This window comes from Homarus americanus, unplaced genomic scaffold, assembly GCF_018991925.1.
Source record: "Homarus americanus isolate GMGI-L3 unplaced genomic scaffold, GMGI_Hamer_2.0 scaffold7626, whole genome shotgun sequence".
Taxonomy (NCBI): domain Eukaryota; kingdom Metazoa; phylum Arthropoda; class Malacostraca; order Decapoda; family Nephropidae; genus Homarus; species Homarus americanus.
The window spans coordinates 16,075,708-16,101,645 of record NW_024718273.1 but is presented as its reverse complement, the minus strand read 5'-3'; the positions used below and the strand labels follow the sequence as shown (position 1 = coordinate 16,101,645).

General features: G+C 35.8%; 1 protein-coding gene across 7 annotated transcripts in view; it reads left to right on the top strand.

The window, feature by feature from the left end:
• The first annotated feature begins 2,054 nt into the window (after positions 1 to 2,054).
• The window catches only part of LOC121859458 (arf-GAP with SH3 domain, ANK repeat and PH domain-containing protein 1-like), a 51,884-nt gene continuing 28,000 nt past the window's right edge, over positions 2,055 to 25,938 (top strand). For 6 of the 7 annotated variants that reach the window (XM_042356273.1, XM_042356278.1, XM_042356279.1 and 3 more), the window contains exons 1-15: positions 2,055 to 2,155; positions 7,876 to 8,021; positions 8,504 to 8,659; positions 9,128 to 9,226; positions 9,384 to 9,469; positions 9,986 to 10,151; positions 10,944 to 11,040; positions 12,469 to 12,630; positions 12,816 to 12,896; positions 13,528 to 13,671; positions 13,979 to 14,091; positions 17,816 to 17,919; positions 20,000 to 20,029; positions 22,568 to 22,715; positions 23,064 to 23,360. In XM_042356273.1, the coding sequence (XP_042212207.1) occupies positions 2,110 to 2,155; positions 7,876 to 8,021; positions 8,504 to 8,659; positions 9,128 to 9,226; positions 9,384 to 9,469; positions 9,986 to 10,151; positions 10,944 to 11,040; positions 12,469 to 12,630; positions 12,816 to 12,896; positions 13,528 to 13,671; positions 13,979 to 14,091; positions 17,816 to 17,919; positions 20,000 to 20,029; positions 22,568 to 22,715; positions 23,064 to 23,360 (1,875 nt within the window). In that variant the 5' untranslated portion in view covers positions 2,055 to 2,109. The remainder of the gene's footprint in view (positions 2,156 to 7,875; positions 8,022 to 8,503; positions 8,660 to 9,127; positions 9,227 to 9,383; positions 9,470 to 9,985; positions 10,152 to 10,943; positions 11,041 to 12,468; positions 12,631 to 12,815; positions 12,897 to 13,527; positions 13,672 to 13,978; positions 14,092 to 17,815; positions 17,920 to 19,999; positions 20,030 to 22,567; positions 22,716 to 23,063; positions 23,361 to 25,938) is intronic. The other variant, XM_042356274.1, reaches the window with a different exon arrangement.

The window sequence follows — 25,938 nt, the reverse complement described above, 5'->3', positions numbered from 1 at the left end:
TTTTCTTCCAATGGATACAAGGTTCTTCAATTTCTCTACGTTTTAAATCTAGATTATCCTCTGAGATTCGGTGGCGGACTTCGACAGGCCCAGCAACCTCATTGTACTTCATTAGGTGCATCATCGACTTCGCCATTAATTTAGTAATGGCGTGCTCTATTCACGGGGCCCCTAAAATCGTGGGGCCCCGGGGAACTGCCCAGCGTGCCCATAGCCCCTGAACGCTTGGATGGGTTGTATATGAAAATATTCCTCCTGCATGAAAACGTGAGAATACATTTGAACGGCTGGTTTAAGCAAAAACACAAATGTATCTGCCAAAATGGTGTCGAAATTAAACTGAGACTCTACCGTAAGTGAAATCATAAGTGAGATGTTTATCCGTCTTGTTGAAAATGCATCAGACCTTGATGAGACCATAGCGATCCAGATATGCCGGCCAATTTGACGTTGAAATTGATCCGAGACTCGATCTATACAGTACTGTAAGTAGATGCGTTTACTCGTCCCCAGTAACTGGAAAAATCAGACTTGGACGGCGGAGAGTGGCGTGTGACGTCATCTGTAGAGGAGGGATAACTAATTTTCCTTGGGGTAGATTTCTTCGTATATTTGTTATATATTTTTTGTCCGTTTTATGTTCGTATGAATTTTGATATTTATATTTTTGTAAAATTACATAATTTTGATATTAATTTTTGTGCTGCTGTAGTCTACAAACTACAAAACTACAAATTCAAGTCTGTGTGAAAGTTCAACTTATACAGCAGCTGAGGGGGTATTTTATTGTGTGCATGAGGTGCACAGAAAATTACTCCGTAAATTATGTTAGTGGGACATCTACAGTACGATGTTAAACAAAATTGGGTAACCCTCTGTCATCCTGGCAATAAATAAGATAATGAAATTTAATTTTAACATTTGTAATTTAGAAAACAAATTCCGACCAAGTGGCTTTTTTGACATTTACATTTACTGTATATGTAGAGACTGTGTTATCAGACTAGAGCCCAGATGGTCGGAATTTTTTTCTTCAAATTTTAAATGTAATTTTTTTTTCATACTCTTGAATTAAACGGGTATATTATGTAGGCAAGTACATTTTTAAATAGACTTCCATTATTTACATAAAATCTCCTAAATGTGATCTGTTATGATATTTCAACATACCATTACACTATAATATATTATTTGCTTTTTTATTTTAGGCTTGTATATTCGTTACTTTATTTGCCAGACGTTTGTTTGTAAATGTTGAAATATATTTCACTCACACTACACACCGTGTAGTACATTCACACCTACACACAGTGTAGTACACTTTAATCTACACACCATGTAGTACACTTAAATCTACACACCGTGTAGTACATTTAAATCTACACCCCGTTCAGTAAAATCACAACCCTTGATATTTAAGTTGTAATGCAGCTGCGACACTTTATTTTATGTATAGTGTGTGTGATGAGTGAGTGTGGGAAAATGTTCAGAGCAAAGAAAAGGTTGCGTGTTTTGGGGATGATTCCTCTACCGTGTTATTTCTTACAAAGTGGTGTTCACTTTCCCAGGGAGGAGCGACAAGTGTTGTATAAAAACGGTGAGCGTTACCCACCGTGTCAAGACGCTTGTGTTTTAGGAGGGTTTTGGTGTCATCTTCTTTGGGCGTTTGTCCTTACATCCCACGTCATTATTAACTTTGGTACAAAACCTAAGTGTTGTGTAAATACGGTGGGAATGTTAAACTTTTTGTCAGTACACACACATACACACACACGGACGGGTGAAGGACAATGTTAGAGATGACTTATAAGGATACTGTAATTAGGCTATCACATTCTCCATCTGTTACGTAATTAACCTTTGCTATTAACTTAATTACCCTTGTGTTATATAGCTCTGACATGTAACTATTTTAATGTGTTATTGCTTTTATGTCTTAACAGTTATTACCTTTAGATGGTGACGTAGTAGGCGCAACCTATTAGGGAACCTATTGACTTTATTTATTTTATGTATCCATTTTTTCTCCAGCTTACCTCTCTTGTTCTTTTTTTACTAATTTGTGTTTTTCTTTTGTATCAGGGGCTGGACAGAGATCGCGAGGGGCTGATGAAGATGAAAAAGGTGGTGAAGGGGATGCATTCAACAGGCCAAGGTGAGTGAGTCGCTCTTTCTGCCTCGTGGATTACAATACAGGACTGTACTGAATTTACTGCCGTTTACTCATAGATATACTGTACTTCTTTGCCCTTGTTGGTATTGTGAGGAAGGTGTTATAATTATATCTTATAACTATTACTGAAATTAATTTATGGCCTGAACCTGTTAATTGATGTTTAGAACATTGTAATCAGAGATCTAATGGTGCATGAACCGATTTGTAACTTTACTGACACTTTATGATTCGACATGACATTCACCAGTACACTGACTTATTAACTGCTGTACATTCCTGGGCCTTAATTTCATAATTGTACCTTTAAAAGAAAATTTGTGGGCCATTCGGATCGGAACTGAGCCTGCTACGGACGCTACTTATTTAAAGGGTTTACTTTTACTTTACTTTACTTTTGTCCTCTTCACCACTGATCGACTCGTTAGCCGCTTGGGCGATCGGTCATGCACTGTTAGCAAGTACTAGTCATGTACTGGCTCTCTGTTAATGCACCGGCTCCTGAATGTACCTGAACTTGCTCCAGTGTTGGTCAAGTCTGGTCTTGAAAGAGCTTACACTCGGTGCCGTCACAACACTTTTTGGCAGATTGTTCCAAGAGTTCACAACTCTCACTCCGAAAAAGTTTGCCCTCACAGTTTTTTGGACTTGCGGCTTCTTCAATCTTGAGCTGTGACCCCTTGTGGGGTGAGCGTCCACCATCTCCAAGTAAGGACACTCGACTGAGTAGTGCCCCTTGAGATGCTTAGGTATACACCTCAATTAGGTCGCCCCCTTGCCTGTCTGTAGTATAAGCTAGGCAAGTTCAGGCGCTCCAATCTCTCAGGGTAGTTGAGGTGCCGAAGTGCAGGCACCAGTCTGGTGGCCCTCCTTTGACCATTTCCAACCAATCGACAGTCCCTAGCATATCTCGGGGACCAGACGGGGTGACATTACTCCAGATGGGGAAGCACTTCACTCTTGAAGATCGTTACGAGGGACTGACCGTTTAGATATCTGAACGACCTTCTTATAAGACCCAATAATTTTTTACCTGCTTTACCTTCTTTTCACAATGGCCCAAAATCTTCAGCTCATTGTCAACATACACACATTCATTCTCATATAGTGCAGTTTCTTCATCCCGTTGGGACATATGATACGCCTCCTTACCGTTGGTACGCCCCAGGTGCATCCTCTTACACTTCGTGACATTGAATCTCAGCAGCCACTTCTTTGACCATTCCTGGAGCCCACAGAGATCCTTATGCAGCTCTTCACAGTCCGCTTGGTTCTCGATTTCCCTAAATAACTTAGTGTCATCGGCAAACATTTGTATGGAGGAGTGTACAACGTCAGGCATGTCATTTATGACACAAACAAAACAAAAGTGGGCCCAATACCCTGCCCTGCGGTACCCCACTTGTTACAGGTACGGATGATGGTTTCGTGCTATTAATTACCACATACTGCTTGCGGTCATGTAGAAAGTCTTCTATCCATGCTAGGACATTTCCCTGAATTCCGTACCCTTCCAGTTTGATTTTCAGCCTTTCATGGAGTACACTGTCGAAAGTCTTGGCAAAATCTAGGTATATATTGTCGATATTACCACCCAGTTCCAGAATATGGGTCCAAATATCCAATACCTTGAGCAATTGCGTAAGCAGGAGCGCCCCGGCATAAAACCGTGTTGGCAATCCTTTACAAGGTTGCTTCGTAGTAGATGTTCCATCGGGGCATCTCTGATAATACTCTCAAGTACTTTACATATTTTGCTGGTCAGGCTCACCGGTCTATAGTTGTTCATGGAGTGACGATTGCCCTTCTTGAAGATAGGACTCACATAAGCCACTTTCCAATCACTGGGGACCTTTTGTTCATCCAGGCATTTAGAGAACAGTATCTTCAGGGGCTCAGCAAGCTCATTGCACAACTTTCTTAGCACTCTGGGATGCACCATGGTCAGGGCCGGGACTTTTATGGACTTTTAGCTTTGACAGTTTATATCTAATACCCTCTTCTGTGAATACAATGTGGGTCAGTGCTGTGTCGAACTATTTGTCCTCAAACGCAGGAAGGTTAATCTCATCCTCTCTTGTGAACACCGAGGAAAAGAAGCTGTTTAATGCCTCAGCTTTATCCTGGTCAGAATCTGCATAACTACCATCTTCAAGCCCCAGGTCTGATACTCCTACTTGGGTTTTTAATTTCGACTTTACATAGCGGTAAAACGCCTTTGGGTTTGACTTAACCTCGCTTGCATCGCTGCGTTGTCTATTAAGGCTCTTACGCTCCTTTGATTTAGTGGGGCCACGGTTTGGGGATCTGTAGATACACCCAACAATAAGTAAGTCCCCTCCCGGAGTGTTTTGAATTTAGTAGTTGTCAAATTTATAGATTTTTTTAAGAAAAATAACAAAAATTATATTCTAAATATAAATGAATTATTCCTAACTGCGTTTCAAATTTGTTATGAAAATTATGATTTGGGGATTTTAGGTTGTTAGATTTGGTTTGATTGGGTAATTTTTTTATTAAATTTATTGTGTGAGAATATTTTAGTTTTATTTAATTAACCCTATATTTTCCTTGTGCTTCAAAGCTCTGCCCACTCTGAGGGTACCAGATTATAAGGTTAGGTCAGGTCCTTCTGGTTAGTTTAAGATATACATGCACAATATACTGATAATTGAGAGTCGTTTTTGCATGTTTTTACCTTCACACTATTGGTAATTGGAGGGGGGATCATATCTCCAAAGGTACTGCACAGTACAGTACTATTGTTTCCACCGTAAATGAAGGTCACATTCGTCTGAAACAGTGAAAAACACAACAAAAAATAAATTGAAAGTAGTTTCCGTGAATTGGTCACTACTGCATATTTACTGGTTTTACTGTTTATTTTATGTGTGTTACCCCCACATTTTCCCATTGCTTCGAAGCCTTGCCCACTTTATGTTGGGTCAAGATTCATAGGGTAGGAATTGTCCTAATTCAATAACTATGCATGTCCCCAAACTTTGAGTACCATTTCACCAACCACTAAATTGAATTTCGAGTACTATATAGTAAAAGTATCCAATTATTTTTAGCAATTTACGAATACTGTTTAAAACATTTTGATCACACATGTAACATATTGTTTTCATAATCATATTTCCTAGGCTGGTCATGTGTAACTGCATTGTGATAATCTTGACTTATGAAGTGTAATTCTTCCTTCTCCCCATGACCAAAGTCCAAGGGATAACTATGCTGGCCATCACTCTTTGTTAGATTCGGTTTCCAATCATAGAGACACTGGATTCATTTTCATATTTGTGTCAAATTGTAGCATGGCAAGTTTTGGGGGGCAGAAATGTTGGGCGTGGTGCTAGCCCAAGTAATGTTTGGAGAGATACGACTTTTCCTGATGCTCTTGTCGTGGTAATCTGCCATGTAATCTGCTCCTCGTTATCATAACCCTATCGGATGATTGTGCATGTACGTAATACAGTACAGATGTACACTATCTCAAAAAAGTATCTGCCAGGATGGATCCGATGACTTCCAAAATGTTACATGCAACTCGTGATGTCCCGGTAGGGTTAGGATGCGTAGCTCTATGGCATACTAATCCTACTACATTTGGTCATTGAACATCTTATTAATTATGCCAAAATAAATACACATTTCATACTTATCTTGAACTATATACCAATATCTATCATCTGTAGTTTCATAATGCTTCACATAGAGTGCTGACAGTGACGCTCTGAGGTGGTGAGACACGGAATCATCACCAACCTCTCCACCAGATGTTGGTGGATATAACATTTATTACGAGCTGTACACATCTGGCTGTAGCATGTGTGTGGGAAACTTGACCAGAAGTGAACCACGTGTTTAATTGCTGCTCCTTATAAAATAAGTGTGAATCACTTGTAAGGCTGTGCTAGTGTAAATAATTCAACTTTCAAAAATAGATGTCATTTTGCAGCTTTTGTGGGATGAAATGTGAACATGTATAGGTGCTAGAAATGGTGAGAGGAGAGGGTCCAGGAGTAGCTGCTTCCTCTTGAACTGAGTGATAGATATATCTTGCTTTAGGTTTTGCTTTGATTATGTTGCGGAAATAATCCATAGCCCATTTACTGTATACACTTTGCCCTTCCACTCCTGGGACGCTTCCTGTTCCTCAGTACAGAACATGTTACCTTCCTGTTCCTCAGTACAGAACATGTTACCTTCCTGTTCCTCAGTACAGAACATGTTACCTTCCTGTTCCTCAGTACAGAACATGTTACCTTCCTCTTCCTCAGTACAGAACATGTTACCTTCCTGTTCCTCAATACAGAACATGTTACCTTCCTCTTCCTCAGTACAGAACATGTTAACCTTCCTGTTCCTCAGTACAGAACATGTTACCTTCCTGTTCCTCAGTACAGAACATGTTACCTTCCTGTTCCTCAGTACAGAACATGTTACCTTCCTCTTCCTCAGTACAGAACATGTTACCTTCCTGTTCCTCAGTACAGAACATGTTACCTTCCTGTTCCTCAGTACAGAACATGTTACCTTCCTGTTCCTCAGTACAGAACATGTTACCTTCCTGTTCCTCAGTACAGAACATGTTACCTTCCTGTTCCTCAGTACAGAACATGTTACCTTCCTGTTCCTCAGTACAGAACATGTTACCTTCCTGTTCCTCAGTACAGAACATGTTACCTTCCTGTTCCTCAGTACAGAACATGTTACCTTCCTGTTCCTCAGTACAGAACATGTTACCTTCCTGTTCCTCAGTACAGAACATGTTACCTTCCTGTTCCTCAGTACAGAACATGTTACCTTCCTGTTCCTCAGTACAGAACATGTTACCTTCCTGTTCCTCAGTACAGAACATGTTACCTTCCTGTTCCTCAGTACAGAACATGTTACCTTCCTGTTCCTCAGTACAGAACATGTTACCTTCCTGTTCCTCAGTACAGAACATGTTACCTTCCTGTTCCTCAGTACAGAACATGTTACCTTCCTGTTCCTCAGTACAGAACATGTTACCTTCCTGTTCCTCAGTACAGAACATGTTACCTTCCTGTTCCTCAGTACAGAACATGTTACCTTCCTGTTCCTCAGTACAGAACATGTTACCTTCCTGTTCCTCAGTACAGAACATGTTACCTTCCTGTTCCTCAGTACAGAACATGTTACCTTCCTGTTCCTCAGTACAGAACATGTTACCTTCCTGTTCCTCAGTACATGTTACCTTCCTGTTCTCAGTACAGAACATGTTACCTTCCTGTTCCTTAGTACAGAACATGTTACCTTCCTGTTCCTCAGTACAGAACATGTTACCTTCCTGTTCCTTAGTACAGAACATGTTACCTTCCTGTTCCTCAGTACAGAACATGTTACCTTCCTGTTCCTCAGTACAGAACATGTTACCTTCCTCTTCCTCAGTACAGAACATGTTACCTTCCTGTTCCTCAGTACAGAACATGTTACCTTCCTGTTCCTCAGTACAGAACATGTTACCTTCCTGTTCCTCAGTACAGAACATGTTACCTTCCTGTTCCTCATTACAGAACGTTACCTTCCTGTTCCTCAGTATAGAACGTTACCTTCCTGTTCCTCAGTATAGAACATGTTACCTTCCTGTTCCTTAGTACAGAACATGTTGCCTTCCTGTTCCTCAGTACAGAATGTGTTACCTTCTGTAAATTAACATTCTGTCATATTTTCAGGTTATGTGGGGTCTGAGGTGGACATGAGTGATGCCCTGAGGAAGCTTGGTGACACAGGTGGACGGCCAGAGGACAAGGCACTGAGTGAAGCCTTCCACAAGTTTGCTGTAGTTATCCGGGAGCATTCACAGCTACTTCAACAGCTGGTATTTCCCATATTTTTTGTTTTATGTTTAATACCAATGTATTCAACTGTACTTTATGTAGCATTGATTTCCATGTGTTTAAATAGGAAACACACAGCACTGTATAATTTACTGAACCATTACTGTACTTGTATAGTTAAACAGAAAACCATTATTTAATGACTTACCATACATGTTAGGAGCGCGGTGACTGGTAGCCAAATGGATACAGTTCTCGCAACCTGTTCCAGGGGTCGGTGTTCGATTCCTGGGCGTTCTCAGCTCACTCAACTATAAATGGGAAGTGAAGGCGGTCTGGAGCAGTACTGGCCATGCTGCCTCCTTGTGTACCGAAGGCTTAGTATACAGTGTGCTGTACCCACACTGTTCCTAACTGGCAGTCATGCCTATGGGACCCACTTTCACTTTTTTCACCATTCATGTAACAAACACTATGTTAATTATTTATTTACTAAGTACTGTAACATATGCTCTGTTTGCAGATCACAAACCAACGGAACAACTTACTGCATCCACTGGACAGTGTGCTGAAGGGTGACCTGAAAGGTGTCAAGGGTGACCTTAAACAGCCGTTTGAGAAGGCTGCCAAAGTTTATGATGCTAAATTTACAAAGATTGAGAAGGAAGTAAAACAGCAAGTAAGTCATAAATGAATACAGTACAGTATTAGATTCACATTTTTTCATCTCTGCAGTGTAAATATTATGTATCTGAAATGTGTTTAGAAATAAGATCCCATTAATGTATTAGCTAATGCATGTTGAGTTTATTAGTATTTGCTAGAGCATAAAGACACATCATTTTCCATATTATATTTGGAAAATTTCATCCTCCTGTATACCTCAGTAAAACATTATATTATACTGTGATACTAAAAATGGCAGAATTTCATGCTATGTTGTGATAGTTGAGGCTCACTTATATTTGCATTTAATATACTTTTGTCACACTCATCCTCTAAGGTATTTTAATTGTAATACAATTTTCTAAAACAGTACCATTACTTTAGATAAACTTTAAATTCTATCTTCTTTTGAAGATAATTCTCACTTATTGTGTTAAACTGTGAATTATGATAAGTGTATGAAAAATTTGCACTCTTACAGGCCAAGGAAGCGGGGTTCTTCAGATTAGAAGTAAATGCTTCGGAGATTGCTGAAGAAATGAGCAAAGAGCGTAAAATGTTTCAGCTTCAGATGTGCGATGTTAGTGCAACAGTGAATAATGTCTAATGTATATAGTGTCTTACTACTAATGAATACTGTACCATATGTTATATATCGAATACAATTTAAACATACTGTACTTGATGCAGTGACTTATAATGCAGTACTGTACTGTTATATCATGTTTCTCTTCCAGTACTTGATAAAAGTGAATGAAATCAAGACTAAAAAGGGAGTAGAATTTCTACAAAAGCTTGTGGAGTATTATCATGCATATTGCAAGTAAGTTCAGATGTAAACATTTATTGTACAAGCTATTTTTAATTGTATCTGCAATTATGATACTGATACTGTACATGTATTATTAAATTCTGTAGTATGTATACTTGCATGTGGTAGAAGTATTATATAATATTTTTTTTAGTTACATACAAAACATCTTTAATGAAAATTGCTTTTAGGTTAACACACTGTATATAATAATTGTGAACTAAGTAAAATATATTTGTTTTCTTTTTCAATAGGCAAGTAACAAGCAGTGAATTTCATATCTTTTATGCTCATGTTGTGTTAAGCAGCTGCACAGTTAATCAAAGATGTTTGCAGTGCAGTACTTTACAGTACATGCCCTTAACATGTACAGTGATTTGATTTATTTCTACAGTATTTGTAATAGTTGCCAGATTATATAAGTTTTGTCTGTTAATTTTTTAGCCACAGTTTACAAAAAGTAAGAAAAGGTGATTTACATATACAGTAATTGTTAAATAAATAAATTAATATATATATTTTAACTAGGTACTTTGAGGAAGGCATGAAGACATGGGCCCACTTTGGATCTTATGTCAGCGAGCTGAGTGAGAAGCTGCGTGATGTGAGACACAGACAGGAAGAAGAGCGACGTCATTTGTTAGCCACCAGAAAACTGATAAGCAATTCTCTTTCCGCTGAAGTAAGACCAGAGGTAAGTTATAATTTTTAATAGATACTGTATGATCCTCTAGTTCAATACTGTAGTGTGTCTTATTATCTTTTCTTTAAAGCAAGTTTAATTTGTGTAAACAGGTCACTTTGAAGGTATTTGAAATACCTTTAAAGTGATATGTAACCCTACAGTTTTATGAGATGGTATTAATTGCTCACAACAATGTACAGTAATTCATTATTAAACATGTAAGAGAAGTGAATACTGTACTGTATATGTTTCAAATGAGATTATGAAAAACCACCCATAAAGAGTTAAGAACATTATTATAGAAATTAAAGTACTCTACAGTATTGTACTGCACATAAAAACTGTAGAAATGTATATACTGTAATGTATAACAAAGTGTAATGAAGCATAAATTAGAGTCAAAGATAAGGATTCACTTTGTGTATGTAAAAATTGAGGATATGAGGAAGAGTGTAAGATGTATACCTACCTACTTCTCTTGTCTCTTTTATACCCTTGTTTAGCACTCATACTATTCTTATTACTTCACCCCATTCTTTTGTACCACATGAGCCACGCTACACAAAAGCAGGAGAGGAATTAATATAGTAAATAGATGGATCAAGTAAGTGTTGGATTCTTCATAAGAAGAATTATCATATCACATTATAAGGTTATTGAAAGGGAGAGCAGTACTGTCAATGGGCTGAAGTGTGTCACAGTGTTTATTATAGAATCATCTTGTACTGGAAGGTTCTCTCTTGCCACTGGAATATTCCACATGACAGTAGGTTTAATTATGTGTATTGTGTATACCTGCAGGGTGGAGTAGCACCACCTGTGTATCATCTTCACCGAGCACAAGGCAACATGATCCATGGCACAACCAAGAGTGGCTATCTCTATAAGAAGTCTGAAGGTATTGAGAACTTGAGTTTAGCTCCACTTATAAATGTATACAGTATTTATTTTAAGAGTAACCAGATGATGATCATTTATGATGTTTATGAATTCCAACTAGATGAGGTTCATCTGCAAGTTTTCTGTAAATAATAACATTCAGTTATTTTTTAAATTTATTAGATACCACCTAAAAAGTCTTTCAAGTAAATTTCCTGTAAATGATAACCAAATACAGTAATTCTTTTCACATAGAGTATTATGATGTGTAAATGCTTCACAAAATACGTCAAACTACAATATGTATATACCTGTACTGTACTGCATGCCAGTCAGTGTGTAAAATTGTTCACGAACAGCATTGACTGCTGTTGATGAGCATAAAAAGTCAGAGTTGTGTTGATGGCTATATGAATTATTTTTAAAGAAGATTCTACAAGTGATCATTATATTATGTCCTGTGCTTGAAAGATGATAAGTGGTATTCTTTTCTGTAACTCATCTGAAAATATTATTAAGTCACCAAAATAAATAAGTGCCATGCATATACTAGCAGGTAGTGTTTACCTTGTTCATCCTTGTGTCTGTGTGTCCATCCATCACATTTTTTATTCTATGCAATATTCTGTCGGAGGATGGATTCCAACCATACACTGAACACAGGATTTTAATCATTTATAAGGGTATTTCAATTGATTTTCAGGTCATTAATTGTAAGGTGAGGTCACTGATCATACTTTGAATGTGACACCCAGTAGCACACCCAATTAGTAGATCTCAGACATTTCAGATCTTTATTTTCAATTAATTTACAGTAAATTAAGGCATGTTTGCTAATTGGATGACATAGCCTGCCCTTGGTGACCTGTGATGTTGGTGACCTGTGACCTTATCGTAAACATATATTTAGTTAACTTATTAACCTACCCAGAGTAATGTTTTGAATGTATCTGAATACAGTATTTAAAAATCTGCTGTTGTACTATACACCAAAAGAGGTTCAAGACTAACAGAGTCAAGCAATGGGAGTATGTCAACTGTTCATAATAACAGACTACCATCTAGATATACTGTACTGGAAATTGTAGAGATTTTCTGTTATAAGCAGATGAATTGGAGCAGTTCCAAATGTGTCAGTTATAAACAATATTCTGGTATTGTGAGGTTTTATTACATTATTTTATCGGGTTGCATGGTGGTTCTTTCTGTTGTATTATACAGATACATTATAGTAATTGTCTATAAATCTTACAACCAAGTTTAGATATAGGCGTGAGTTTAGTGGAATGATTTTGTCTTGCTTTTATGTGTTTATTATAATACATTATCAAATAATTAGATATCCATTTGTACATGGATCTTTCAGGGCCTCCATAGTTATTAGTTCAAGTTTAGAGATTTTTTAATTTTTGTATTGGTTCATTAAGTTCTCTTTTTTTTTTAATAGGCAAAATGCGTAAAGTATGGCAGAAGAGGAAGTGTGAAGTACGCGACAGTGTTCTTTGTATACGTCACTCAGATGAAACTAAGCCCCCAGTCACAGTTCCATTGCTTACGTGCCAGGTTAAAGCCAGCATGGATGACCACAAGTGTTTTGATCTTGTATCTTGTAAGTATTCAATTTTTATGTTTTAATACCATAGTCAAGATGATCCATCCATTTATCTGGAGACAAAAGAGCTCCACATACAGTAATAAAAAAATATTCTTTGGTGTCTTGGAACTTAGCTGCATACTTATGTAATTTCATTATCGCTACTATGTTGATTTAATGCAAAATGTGTGTTTTTATAGTTAATCGAACATACCACCTCATGGGGGAGGATGAAATGGAAGCTGCAGCGTGGATGTCTGTCCTTCTCAACAGTAAAGAAGGTGAGTTACATGAGTATTTCTTGTATTTTTTTTAAGTACAAAATAAATATACTTTAGCCAAAGTAAATTTTCAGAAATTTAATACTATATAAATATTGTATACGTCGTGTACTGCACAGTATATTTATATTTATTAAGGCGGACCCCGCTCAGCCAGATTTTACTTAAACTGACCACAATCCTCCCCCAATCCCGCCCCACCCCGCCCATTCTGGGAATGGAATGAATGACATCAGTGGAAGATAGTAGAATAAATGAATATTAATTTTCAAGTATTGTGCTGTATTAGAGGAACATCAGCCAATGTGAATTAATATTCAAAAGATAATTTTGGAATTTTAGTGGTCTAGGCTGTGATGTTATACTCATGAACTTAGTACTTCTTAGGTTGATTTCATCAGTTATACCCAGCTCAGAACTAGACGTAGTGGATAAGATGATAGACTGTACTTGGTGTACTTGTCAGCAAGTGGTGAGGTAGGGAACTGTGGGTATGGGGACTGGCAGGTGTTAGGAGAACTGGTCCAACAGTAGAGGAACAAGGAGGTAAACAACAAAGTGGTTAGACTGTACAAGAGACTTAGAAAAAACAATTGGAAATTTTATAAATATTTTTCCTTCTTCATTTTAGGTGCTTTACAAAAAGCGTTGTGTGATGATACTCCTGGGCCTTCCCCTGCTGATTCTGGCTTCCGAGAATTACAGCAGAGGATCATCTCATATGTACGAGGCTTACCTGGCAACAATCTCTGTTGTGACTGTGGTGGTACTAATGGTTAGTGTCTATGGTAATAATAAGTTCTTTATTTAAGGTTAGTATTGAGAGTCTGCCTTTCTTTCCACAAAGGAGAGGATGCAGAGTTTTTTCCGTTTATTCTCTAATAGTATAAGTATCGATGGCAAAATCAATTCTAATAGACATTAGGGTTACACTGACATGTGGATTTATGGCAGCAACAGCTGGTTCACAAGGTTATTTCTGAGGAGGCTCAGTTGTAGAGAGAGCTGGAAGTGTAGCAAGACTCCTCAGAAACCCATGTCAGGTAAATCTGTGGTATAAAGACCATATTTGTGTGTTGCAGATGTAACTTGGCTGTCAACCAACTATGGTGTCATGGTGTGCATTGAGTGTTCAGGGATCCACCGAGATCTTGGAGTTCACATTTCCAGAATACAAAGTTTAACTTTGGACAAGGTAAGATTCTATATAATGATTTGAATTCTCTGTTTGGTTTTTAATGCAAAATATGTTGGTACTTACCCCTGAAGATATGAATTACACGAAAGCGCTTGGGAACTTTGTGTTTTCTTGTTTCCTTGTGGTTATCAGCATATACCTAGATCATGCACACCTACAGTGATTTACTTGCATATATACTGTGTGTGTATATATATATATATATATATATATATATATATATATATATATATATATATATATATATATATATATATATATATATATATATATATATATATATATATATATATATATATATATATACTTTTATTAAAAGCATCATTATATTTTTTAAAGCAGTACAGGCATTAAAGTCATTATTGATATATTTATGGGCTTTTCTAATGTTGAAAATATATGAACATTATTTGCAATTTTAACCACAGGGTTCTACACTGTAGAATCTTCAGTATATATTTTGAAGTTACAGTACATGTAATATACTGGCAGACCTCTTGTAATTGACAAGAAATATTCCTGAGGAGTGTTCATTAAATAATAGCTCTGCAAATGTCACCATGACTTGTTAAAACAAAGAGTTTAACATAAATAACATTACAGTACTGTAAACAACATAGACTAAAACTAAATTTAATCAACAATCACCAGTTAATTTTATCAGTATTGCCTTAATGATAAAGAAAGCTAAGCCAAGTGATCAACCTATGTTTGCCTTCTGTATCATTGGTATTTTCACATCCATAATACAGTACAGTATGTATTTTCTTGGTCACCTGGGCTGCTTTACCAACACTGATTTGCAGGCCCTTTTCCAGACATGATAGGACTAAATTTTTCATTTAACACTTGCAGGAGAGAGTACTGTACTGTACTAAGACAAAAAACATAAGATTTGTCAGGCTCGACTTGTTGATGAAAACAATGGCTGATTGCTGGAGAGGATGTAGATAAAGGTTGCTGTGGTCATGTTCATCACTTCTTTCACTTTTATTGTTTATATTTTTTATTTAATGATACTGATGTATTTATTGAATTTAAAAAAAAATTCTTGGCTGTTAAGCAAAAATGCATTAGTTGAGATTCCATTATATGAGATTTACATGAATGCAAATTGAGACAATGAGCCATAAATAAACCAAGTTTTATTAATTCAGTCACTAGTACATAAAAAGTATTATTTTTTTTATTGTACAGTATAATGAACAATTATATTACAAAAACAAATGTGTAAAAAGAATACAGTATCTGAAAAATTATTCATAACTTAGAAACATGACAAGGCATGTTGACAGTGGTGTGAGAAGTCAGGAAAAAGGGAAACTGAAATCTTGGATGGAAATGTTGAGAAGGATGTACAGTATTGTACTGTACTGTAATCACATGAATTAGTAGTAGATAGCAACACCCACTAGGTGCATGGCTTACATGATTTCTGGGTAAAATTTTCAAACTAGATGCACAAATCATTTTGCAAAGAATATCTGACATTCTCACTCAGGTCCAGATGTTGTATAACAAGTACTGTACCTGTATGTGGTATTTTCAGTGTTCCATCTTATTGGGTAAAAAATATTTATACTTGTAATTTTTGAGTTCACATTATGTCATAGTATTAAAAATATAAGGGTAATTGAATTATTACATTAGATATTAATAGATATTGGATGGATAAAATCTGGATTTCAGATGGGACATCCTACTGTCATGTTGCTCATATAAAATTACCAATGGAAAGTTGAAAGAACAGTAAACTCTCGATTTTTTAGTACAGGTACAGTAATGGGGAGTAAGACCAATCTGAATTTGGAGAGGGGTGCCTGCAGGAATCTGTTAACTTGTATAAAGTGACTCATTTCACCTCACCCCTGTTCCAAGCAATAGTAGTGAACCAATACTGTATACTGGTCATTATCTGAAAGCAAGTTAATGATACAAATGAATTGAAAATGTAATGCAAAACACTAACTGCTGCACTGTCCAGGGGTGAATTACATTTCCCTACTTTTTATGGCAGTGGTATTAGACAATTTAACCATTTGATGAACATCATGTTTAATGGAACACAGGGCTAAGTATTGCTTGTCAACTGCACTCTAAAACAAATGTGTTGATGGGAGTTGGATTAAGGTTTGGGAGTGGAGTCCACACTCTTAAAAATTCTCATACCCACCTTTACAACCCACATACAGTATCTTCAAGTAAATAATCTGGAACAAACAAAACTTTAGATTCAGCTATATTTTTATATACTGTACTGTTATCATATTTCTTTAATCCTCATCTCCATTTGATATGATCATAATTACCACATCCTAGATATCGTTCTCAAGAATGTGGAAATTTCTTCTTTGGTTTGACGTGTATAGATACTTCAGTTTGAAGTTAGGTAGTTAACCTTGGTGCTTATTGTACTGTACTTCATATTAACATAAATGCTTGACTAATTATGCTATTATATTAAATGAATTACTGTACTAGTCCTTGCATATTGTAGTACAATAGTTTCCTTTGATATCACAACAAAACATGCAAGATTCCTCAAATGTGCTGTGTGAAAAAAATAAATTATTTTATAATGAATATTGAATTTTTAACAACAAAATCTTCATATTGTATTAGCTACATTTTAATTTAATGAGTCATATTAATAAGTTTTCATGTACACTTGGTAAAAAACTATCTTCACCATTTTTGTGCGAAACAAAATGACACCACGCACGAAGGTTTTTGATAAAGGTCCTTGAGGCATACTGTTATTCACCAATCATATTGCAATGAACTAATTTTATATTTTGAATGAAATAACTAAATTAGGCCTACCATAATACAGGTTGACACTCCCTTATCCGAAATCCTTGGGGCCAGAGGCATTTCGGATTTCGGAATTTTTCGGTTTTCAGAATGGTTAGGTTTTTTTTTTTTTTTTCTTTTTTCTATAAGCCCACCCGGGCATAGATCACTGACCCACATCGGGGCCTGGGAGGGGTGAAAATATTATTATAATAATAATAATAATAATAATAATAATAATAATAATAATAATAATAATAATAATACAGTAATGTAATAATAATTCATAGGTCTATGTCGCATTTCTCACTTTTGATCTTTTTTTTCATTCTTGTATTTCTTTATTATTAGTATTATTATTATTATTATTATTATTATTATTATTATTTTATTACAGTATTATTGTTATTATTATTATTATTGATTTTATTATTATATTTTATTATTACTATTATTATTATTGTTATCAGTATTATTTTATTTTGGTGTACAGTATTTTAATTAAAAATTTAATTTACTATGAATAATTATTAGTATTATAATTATTATTACTATTACATTTTTGCCCACCAAGCCGCGATGTGAGTCAGTGATTTATGCCCGGGTGGGCTATTCCCTGTCTAAAAAAAAAAAAAAAAAAATGCCCCTCAAAAAACTTTCGGTTTTTAGAGCTTTTCGGTTTTCGGAATTTCGGATAAAGGGTTGTCAACCTGTAGGTAGGAAATGTATCACAATCATGCCTACCAACCCTGCGAGACAACTGGATTGTTCAGTTAAAATTCATCGGACCCATCCTATAAGATACTTTTTTTACTTAGTGTACAGTGTGTAAGTTACCAGTGCAAGATTTTTTAAATACTTTTTGTAATGTAGATTAAGAATATTATTAAATTAAATAATTCTATTAAAAATTTCTGGGTTTTTAAAGGTGGGAACTGCACAGTTGCTTCTGGCCCGACACATGACCAACAAGTCCTTCAATGAGGTAACAGAGGCTACTTCACCAAGAAAGCCTGAACCCACCAGTACAATGTAAGTCTCAAGATAATTGATAGCGGCAATTTTTAAATGTTTTATCAATATTCCGTCTGTGACTTCCTTGATCCATGTCTAACAGCTTAGATATGAACGATTGTAAATTTAAACCAGTCAGAAATGTAAAATTTTTCTTGTCTTTGTTTTCCCCTTTTTTTTTTTTTTTGCAAGAAGATACAGTTATGACAAGTGCTTAAGACAGACCCCTCTGTCCTCCTGGTTCACTTGCTAGACATACTGACTCATTAGAAAAGAAAATATGGTAAGGCAATGACATCACATTCTTCCTAATAGCACTGAGTCACTCAAGCACAAAAGTACCAACATCAACTTGTATCCACTTCAGGCAGAAAGCATGGATACTGAAGCTTGCTTCATTGGACAAGAAATTGGATAACAAGTTGTGTAATGGTACATGACTTAATCTCAGTGAAAAGGACATGCTTAAGCTTTTTGTGGGTCATCGATGATGTTGCAAGTTTGCATGTCCAAATCTCCATGGAGTGGCTGTTCAGATTGGTGCCATTTCTAAGAGTCCTACCTCCAAATAGATCTCCAATATAACCTAATCAGTAGCATTAGGGCCTAGTCCTATTGGACCCCAATACTAATGGTTAAGTTTGCTTGGGGCCTGTCTTGACATATTTCACCTAACTTACAACTGTCCATGTAAACTCCTGATGGCTCTCAGTTGTGTAATCGCATGTCTTTGAACTAGAATCTATCATCTCTCTTCCTCACGCCTCCCCCAATCAACTGAGTAAAATTTGAGGGTCAACAATGAGAAATATGTTTTGCAACTAATAGATTGAATTGTTAAACTGATAGTTAGTTTGTTCCCAATGGATAAGTTTCTGCACTTGATGTTTCTTCATATAACTATGACTTACTGTTAGTATCAGCTGACAAACTTATTTCTGTACATGTATTTCATTTCCAACCAGACTGGATGGAATAATGTTTCATCTTTTTAACCCGTATTTTTCAAGTAATTGAGGCAGAATAGGTCCAATAGGCGTCATAAGAGAAATACATTATACCCTGTATATTGTATCTGTACCATCAAAAAATTCCTGGAATACATATATGATTTACATTCATCCCAAACTCACTTTGAGTCAGATTTGAAGGCAAACCTACCTCAGTGTCTGAATAATACACATTTTATTCATTTATGATGACTTATTTATCTGTAAGACTTCATCTTCATTCAGTTTTTCATGTTTATGTACAGTTCTTTATTTCCCACCTCCATTTTTCCAGACCTAATCATAAATTTGTTGATGGATCTTGAAATTGGTTTTAGCAAAGAAAGGTCCTTTAAAAAGTTTTCATAGATTCAGTCTTATTTTGTAGTTTTTGCTATAATTAGATCTCATGCCATATTTTCTTTCTGCCATGCCTTTATGTTACCTTTCAGGTTACATGTACAGTATTTGTTCCTAGACTTATGTGGTTGGACAAGTATTACTTGCATGGTTTGGGTAGATCTCTCTTCTTGAGGAACTTTCCTTTCTGTTAGTCTTGTCATGGTTAGACATTCATACATCTTTCATGTATGATCCTCCCATGAGAGGAGAATTCTTTCAGGCCTTCTGTCAGATAGTCTGTTTAGCAGTACTCAAGTTGACTAACTGACAGAGGGGAAGGGAATGGTCTGAATTCTGTAAGCTTGAGTGACTCATTGTGTGTGCTTGGTGCTGGTAGGAAGCATGTCCCGTCTCTGCCTCCTGTATTTCTTTCATTTTTATAGAATGTGTCCAGCCAGTGACCCATGAGTGCACTTTTGAGCACTTGTTATAACTGGAACTTGATGCTTTAGAGAGAAAGGAACAAGTCTTTCTTTCTTCAAACTGTTTTCCTGTGGACTCTGACTATAACTTGTCTCATTATTGTTTTCTTGTTTTATATGCTGGTCATTTTGTGCATTTACTTGGCCAAGAAACAACTAGGTCACAATACTCAAGAGTAATATTATTCAGTTTTTTATTACTGAAGATCTTGGTCACCTTAAAGAAATTATTACAATTTTTGCCCATAAATATTCATTTGACCATATGCAACTTCTTTTACTCAGTGACTCACGAGAAGACTGGCTAAGAAGGTGGTGAGTACGGCTCTCACTCTTAGCCGTGTCTCTAGGCAGCAGCAGGAATCAGAAAGCAGACTTTTTTGTTTTAACAGCATCATTATGCTCCAAACATTATTTTTGAAATTTAACATCAAATGGAGTAATTTAAACATGTTCCTGTCAGTATAAATGAGCCTCTTACAGTGGTTGCAATTTTTAGTTTTGATGCTGTATGCATATTTTTTAAAAGCATCTGTCAAGTTTGGGAACTAATTAGACAAACATCACATTACATCATATTCTATATGTTAAAAAAAAAATGTTAAAGCCAAAATATTCAAGTACAGTTGTGATTCAGTATATGATTTGACATCTTTATTTTGTGATCTGGTAAATAATCTGCTTCTGATGCCAGTTTATCTGCTGTGTTAGTGTGGCAGTGGTCATTATGGGACGGCCGAGCATTGCAGATGTGGCATGAAAAATATTTGTTCAATAGAAAGAAATCAATTGGACTGACAAATTTAGCAGCTGATGAATGTGAATGTTGAGTTATTTTTGTTTTTAGCAGAATTTTTTGCCAGTGTGACCAGTGACCATAGAGATAATTCAATATATCAAAATCATAAAAGCACTCTTTATCTCTGAACACTTGTTGTATTTTTGGGTTTATTGTGGATATTTATTTAGTGTTTGTTTATGCTGTAGAAATTGCTTTATTATTGTTTTCGTCACAATATATGTAATGTATATAGGGCATGGTGTACATTGGTCCAGCTGAGATTACTACATGCACAGTAGCTCAGTAGCTGTACAGTGGTCCCTCCATTAACGAGTACAATTGGTTCCACAGAGTCACTCGTTAACTGAAAATCTCGTTAACTGAGTCTATTATTTCAATGGGATATTGGGTAATTGGTTCCAACTCACAGAATTCCCTTAAAATGAATTTAAAGGTACATACAAAGTACTGTATGCCGGTAATAGAATTAACAAAACATTAAATACAGTATAAACAAAATACAGTACTGTACAATATACTGTACAATAATAAATAAAAAACAATAAAATATTTTAACACTTAATTTGAGATGTGTATGTAGAATTCCCGGCGGCTTTGTTTATATAGCGACATCGCAAACATCTGATTGTAGACACAGTCGATGACGACACGCCATATTCGTTACAGAGTGCATTGGTTCTGATGCCTTCGTATTTCTTAATAATTTCTTGTTTTACTTTAATTAAAATCACCTTCCGAGATTTCTTCGGACCCAGGCTTGATAATTTCACCAATAAAATTTTAAGTTCACAACAATCTATTTAACTAATTCCAGATTTTTTTATTTAAACCAACACTGCACTGTATATTATTAACTTGTCAACTAATTTTGGAATTACCAATAATTTTAATGTAAAAATAAAAAAAAAATATTCAAGAGCACAACTTTCTCAATGTTTACTCCACTGGAAACAAAGGTAAACAGAACCGATTATTGGCAGACGAGTCGATCAGCTGATGCACGCACCAAAACGTGTTTATCGTAAGGCTGTCATTAATAGAATTTGTAATCGCTAATAGAACTGAAAGTCCTTACGGGAGGTAACTCGTTAACTGAAGTCTCGTAATTTGAACCGCTCGTTAATGGAGGGTCCACTGCATATTAACTTTGCAGATTGCCATATTATTTAATGTAGAAAAGCACATTTTGCATGTTAGTAAATGACCTCAGGTGCAAATGTCACTTTTAGGAACATTTCTAATTTAGAATAGATTAAATTAATTGGTTATAATTGTCACATCCAACACAGTGAATTATTTTAGAATGTGTGGCTGCCCTACTGCTTGACTTCTTTATTTAATCATTTATTTTTCTACTATTAAATACTACTTTAAGATAAATAAATCTCCCATTTCTTATTACAAGCCTTTATGAACTACTGTAGATGTACATCTCAACTATTTTCTACATAATGAATATTGTATGTATCTGATATTTTGTTTTCATGGCACCATCCCCAGAGGGAGCTCCCCAGGGAGTGAAGTATTGCAGAGAAGATAAGATTTATTTTTTTTATTACAGTATAGTATTTCTCAAATCATTCAGGAGTTAGGAAAAATATCCTGTATATTTATGAGGATAAAAAAAAGTAGAAAATAGAGAGATATTTTACTGTGAGCTTTACTGGATTTGCAAACTTAATGACTCTACTATAAATGTTTGTCTTGTTTCCAGTAATGTTATATCTGTTATAGACAACTGGGCTGGGCAGCTTCAAAATCAAAATCAGTTACCTGTATTTGTCTGTCAAATTAAAACCAGCATGAAGTATTTCACCTTATAATATCACATGTTCTTAGTTTTCTATTATCATAGTAAAATGTTATATGATACCTGACTTGGAGTATAATTTCTATGTTCACCTGTATTTAGATTTGAATAGTAGACATTACTGTACTTAATATTTTGACTTTAAAAAATCAGCTATACCGTACATCTTCAACTTGAGATGGTGTGTTAGTATGGCTCAGAAAGAAGGAGTTATATAGAATTTTTTGCTTTTAAATTCCAGGGATGAAAGGAGAGAATTCATTCAGTCAAAGTATGTTCGAAGGGCTTTCGTTCAACCAACAGCAGCAGCACCAGAAGAACTCCAGATCCAGCTGCGTGAAGTCATTAATAATAATGATCTATATGGACTGCTTCGTGTCTACTTCCAGGCAAGTGCTTTGTATCCATGTTTCATGCTGTTTATGAAAGAATGAACATGTTATGATATGACTCTGTCTAGTAAGTTTGTGTCTGAAAGAATAGGATCACATCAGGGCACAATACCAGTAAAATTTAATTGGATATGTTTGTATCCCATCATGAAATGAAACATAAGAATATTAGAATCTTGAAATAGAACATACTGTATATTATATTAAAATTTTCTATTGACATTGGGAGGTTAAAGTGAGAGGAATAATATGAATGACTTCAATAAAACTGAAGTGAATATCACTTTTTTATTTGGCTCTTTCAAAACTTTACCCCTCACTTTGTCCTTTTCCTTTTCCTTTTAGGGTGGAGATTTAGGGCTACCGTTAACACCTCTTGGAGAATGTGCACTTCATGTAGCAATCTATCAAGAGAATGGTGCCTCACTTCCACTGGTGGACTTCTTGGTTCAAAACAGTCACTCACTGGACCGCCAGACCCTGGAGGGCAACACACCTCTGCACTATTGTGTCATCTCCAACAAGCCAGAGTGCATGAGGTTATTGCTCAGAGTGGGTGCCAACCCCAGCATAGACAATAACAATGGCAAGACTCCTTTGGACATTGCAAATGAACGAAATTGCAGGCTCTTGGAAGATATGGTATGCTAATTTCCTTAGCCTTCAAATTATTGCTTAATTTTTTCCCCTGCTACTACTTTAATTTTCAGTGGGAAAACAACCATTCTTGTGTTTCCTGCAAACTTTAATAATATATGTTTACATTATTTAACCTCTTGGGTAGAGTTGATTACTTTTATTTTATTACTAGTGTCATTTTGATTTCATGGTCTGCTTGACCCGAACTTTCATAGGATAGCTCCATTTTATTAAGTGGTAATATTAACAACGTACAGGTATCCCTTGTTTAACGATAGGGTTGCATGCCTGAAAACCCTAATATTAAACGAAATTATTACCGATCAAGGGGTAACAGCAAATCACAGAGGTAAACAACAGGTTCAAACGACAAGGTTGTAAACTCTGAGTACAGTACTGTACTCCCAAATACAGTAATAATAATAATAATAGACGAGTTCGTTATAAATAGTTGAGAAGTAAACAATTGATTTATTAACACCAAACTTCTATATAAATGATATGGTTCAGAGTTAAATGATTAAGTGAGCAAAATGAGCCTAATTTCAAATTGCATACGTCGAAAATTAAAAAAATTGCTATTATGAACACTAAAATGGATACATAGCTTATCATTAAATACAATTCGTAGCACATAGTTTATGTACAAAAAATAGCTCCTTCCACACTTAAACCATCCTCTGGGTGACATGACACAGCTCAGCTGGGCAGTCACCCAGCTGACTCTGAGACGTGTGTGTGTGTGTGCATGCGCATGCCAGCCAACCATATCGGGGGAAGGGACCGTGGCTGGCTGGCAAGTCAGCGACACAGTTACAGCCTACTGCCTCCACACATATGTTCACTTCACTTACACACCTGCCCATACTCTTTATTTTATAATCTTATAATATGTTTTCTTTATTTCTAAGCCACAGTTGAGTAGAGGTAATCCCCACATTATAAAAACTCAGGTTGTGGAAATTTGCCCATACGGAATTTGTAAATTCTGACCACTACAGTATACAGTATTCGGGATACAGCCCGTAAATTCAACCTTACGGAAATGGAGTAAATTTTGAAAAATGTCAACACAAAAAAACGCTACATACAAAAAAAAGAATAATTCGCTAATATTATTATTTATTTGGTGTGAATTTCTTGCTGTTTGTTACCACCAAGCATGAGTATGCAGCACACCCACGCATTTGGACTCAGTTTGTTTATATCACCCAGCTTGTACGCTTGAACTCTCGACCCCGAGCTCTTAGATTTAACACTTATATGCATATATTATTCAAAACTGTCCATTCTATTACCCTAATTGAAAATGAGTGGAAAAAGGCCATCAAGTGCAAATGAAAGCAGTAGTGCTAAAAGAGCTTGTAAAGGAATTATGTTGGATATAAAACTTAATGTTTTTGGAGTTTGATGCGGGAGAAAAGCTCAGCCTGATTGCAAAAAACATTAGGACTTGGTATGTCTCCCAGTAACCCCATTACACCACCTCACCTTATGCAGCACTCAACTTTTATAGTTTCATTACATGTAACTTTGGGAACATACCATCTCGCAGGCCACCTCATCCCCATTTTTTTTCCCATTCCCAGGGAGTCGAGCTATCGCAAAATAAAATTTTGATGTAACATTAAGTGTGAAAGGGTATCAAAATTTTTGTGTTGCTAACCGAATGAACATCAAATGAATTTATCACTTGAAGAGGGATGCCTGTAATGGAAGAATCTATGTGTGATTTTTTTTTTTTTTTTTTTTTTTTTACGGGAATTAGCCCACCCAGGTACAGGTCGAACGGCCCACAAGGGGGCCGAGTGGGCAAAAAAATAAGAACAGCAAGAAATTAAAAATAGAGAAGCAAAAGGTTATACATACTGTGTTTATTTACACCACGAAGATGCCGGAAAACTAGCCTTTTAAAGTGAGACAGATTGTATAAGTATGGAAACAGAAGAAGTTACTGACATTATTCCTTTTTCTGTTATCCTTTTTGTTAATCTATCATTCTGTTTTCATCCATAATTATTACACCCTTTTCTGGGTATTTGTAGGGATGTTCTTTCAGTATGGCTGCAAATATAAAATTCTGCAATTGCAATTATCGTAATTACTTATACAGTACTGTATTCAGCAACCATGACACGTGGGCCATCTGCTCTTTGATATCACTCAGTACAGTCCAACACCACTACAACCTAGCTAATTTATTTTTAAACTTTAAGAGGTTAATATTTTACTGCAACACTAATAATGTCAATAACTGGCCAATTTTTATAGAAAATTGATGAGAATATTCACCAGCTGATCACGTGGACACAGGCCATATCACGTGTTTTTGACTTGGTTATTTTCAAGACATTATGGATGGACGATAATGCATCGTGTATAGTAAACATGTATTGAATTGAATTGAATTGAAATATTTTATTTAATGTTTTGAAATTCTTCTTTTTCTCACTGGTCATTTTTCTTAAGAGACACCTTAGAAATTTTTTATGTTATATTTTTCATTAAATACGTTTGTAATAGTTTACTAAATAAATATCAAACAAAGAGAATTGATATGCTGATGAAAACAGTTTCCCTG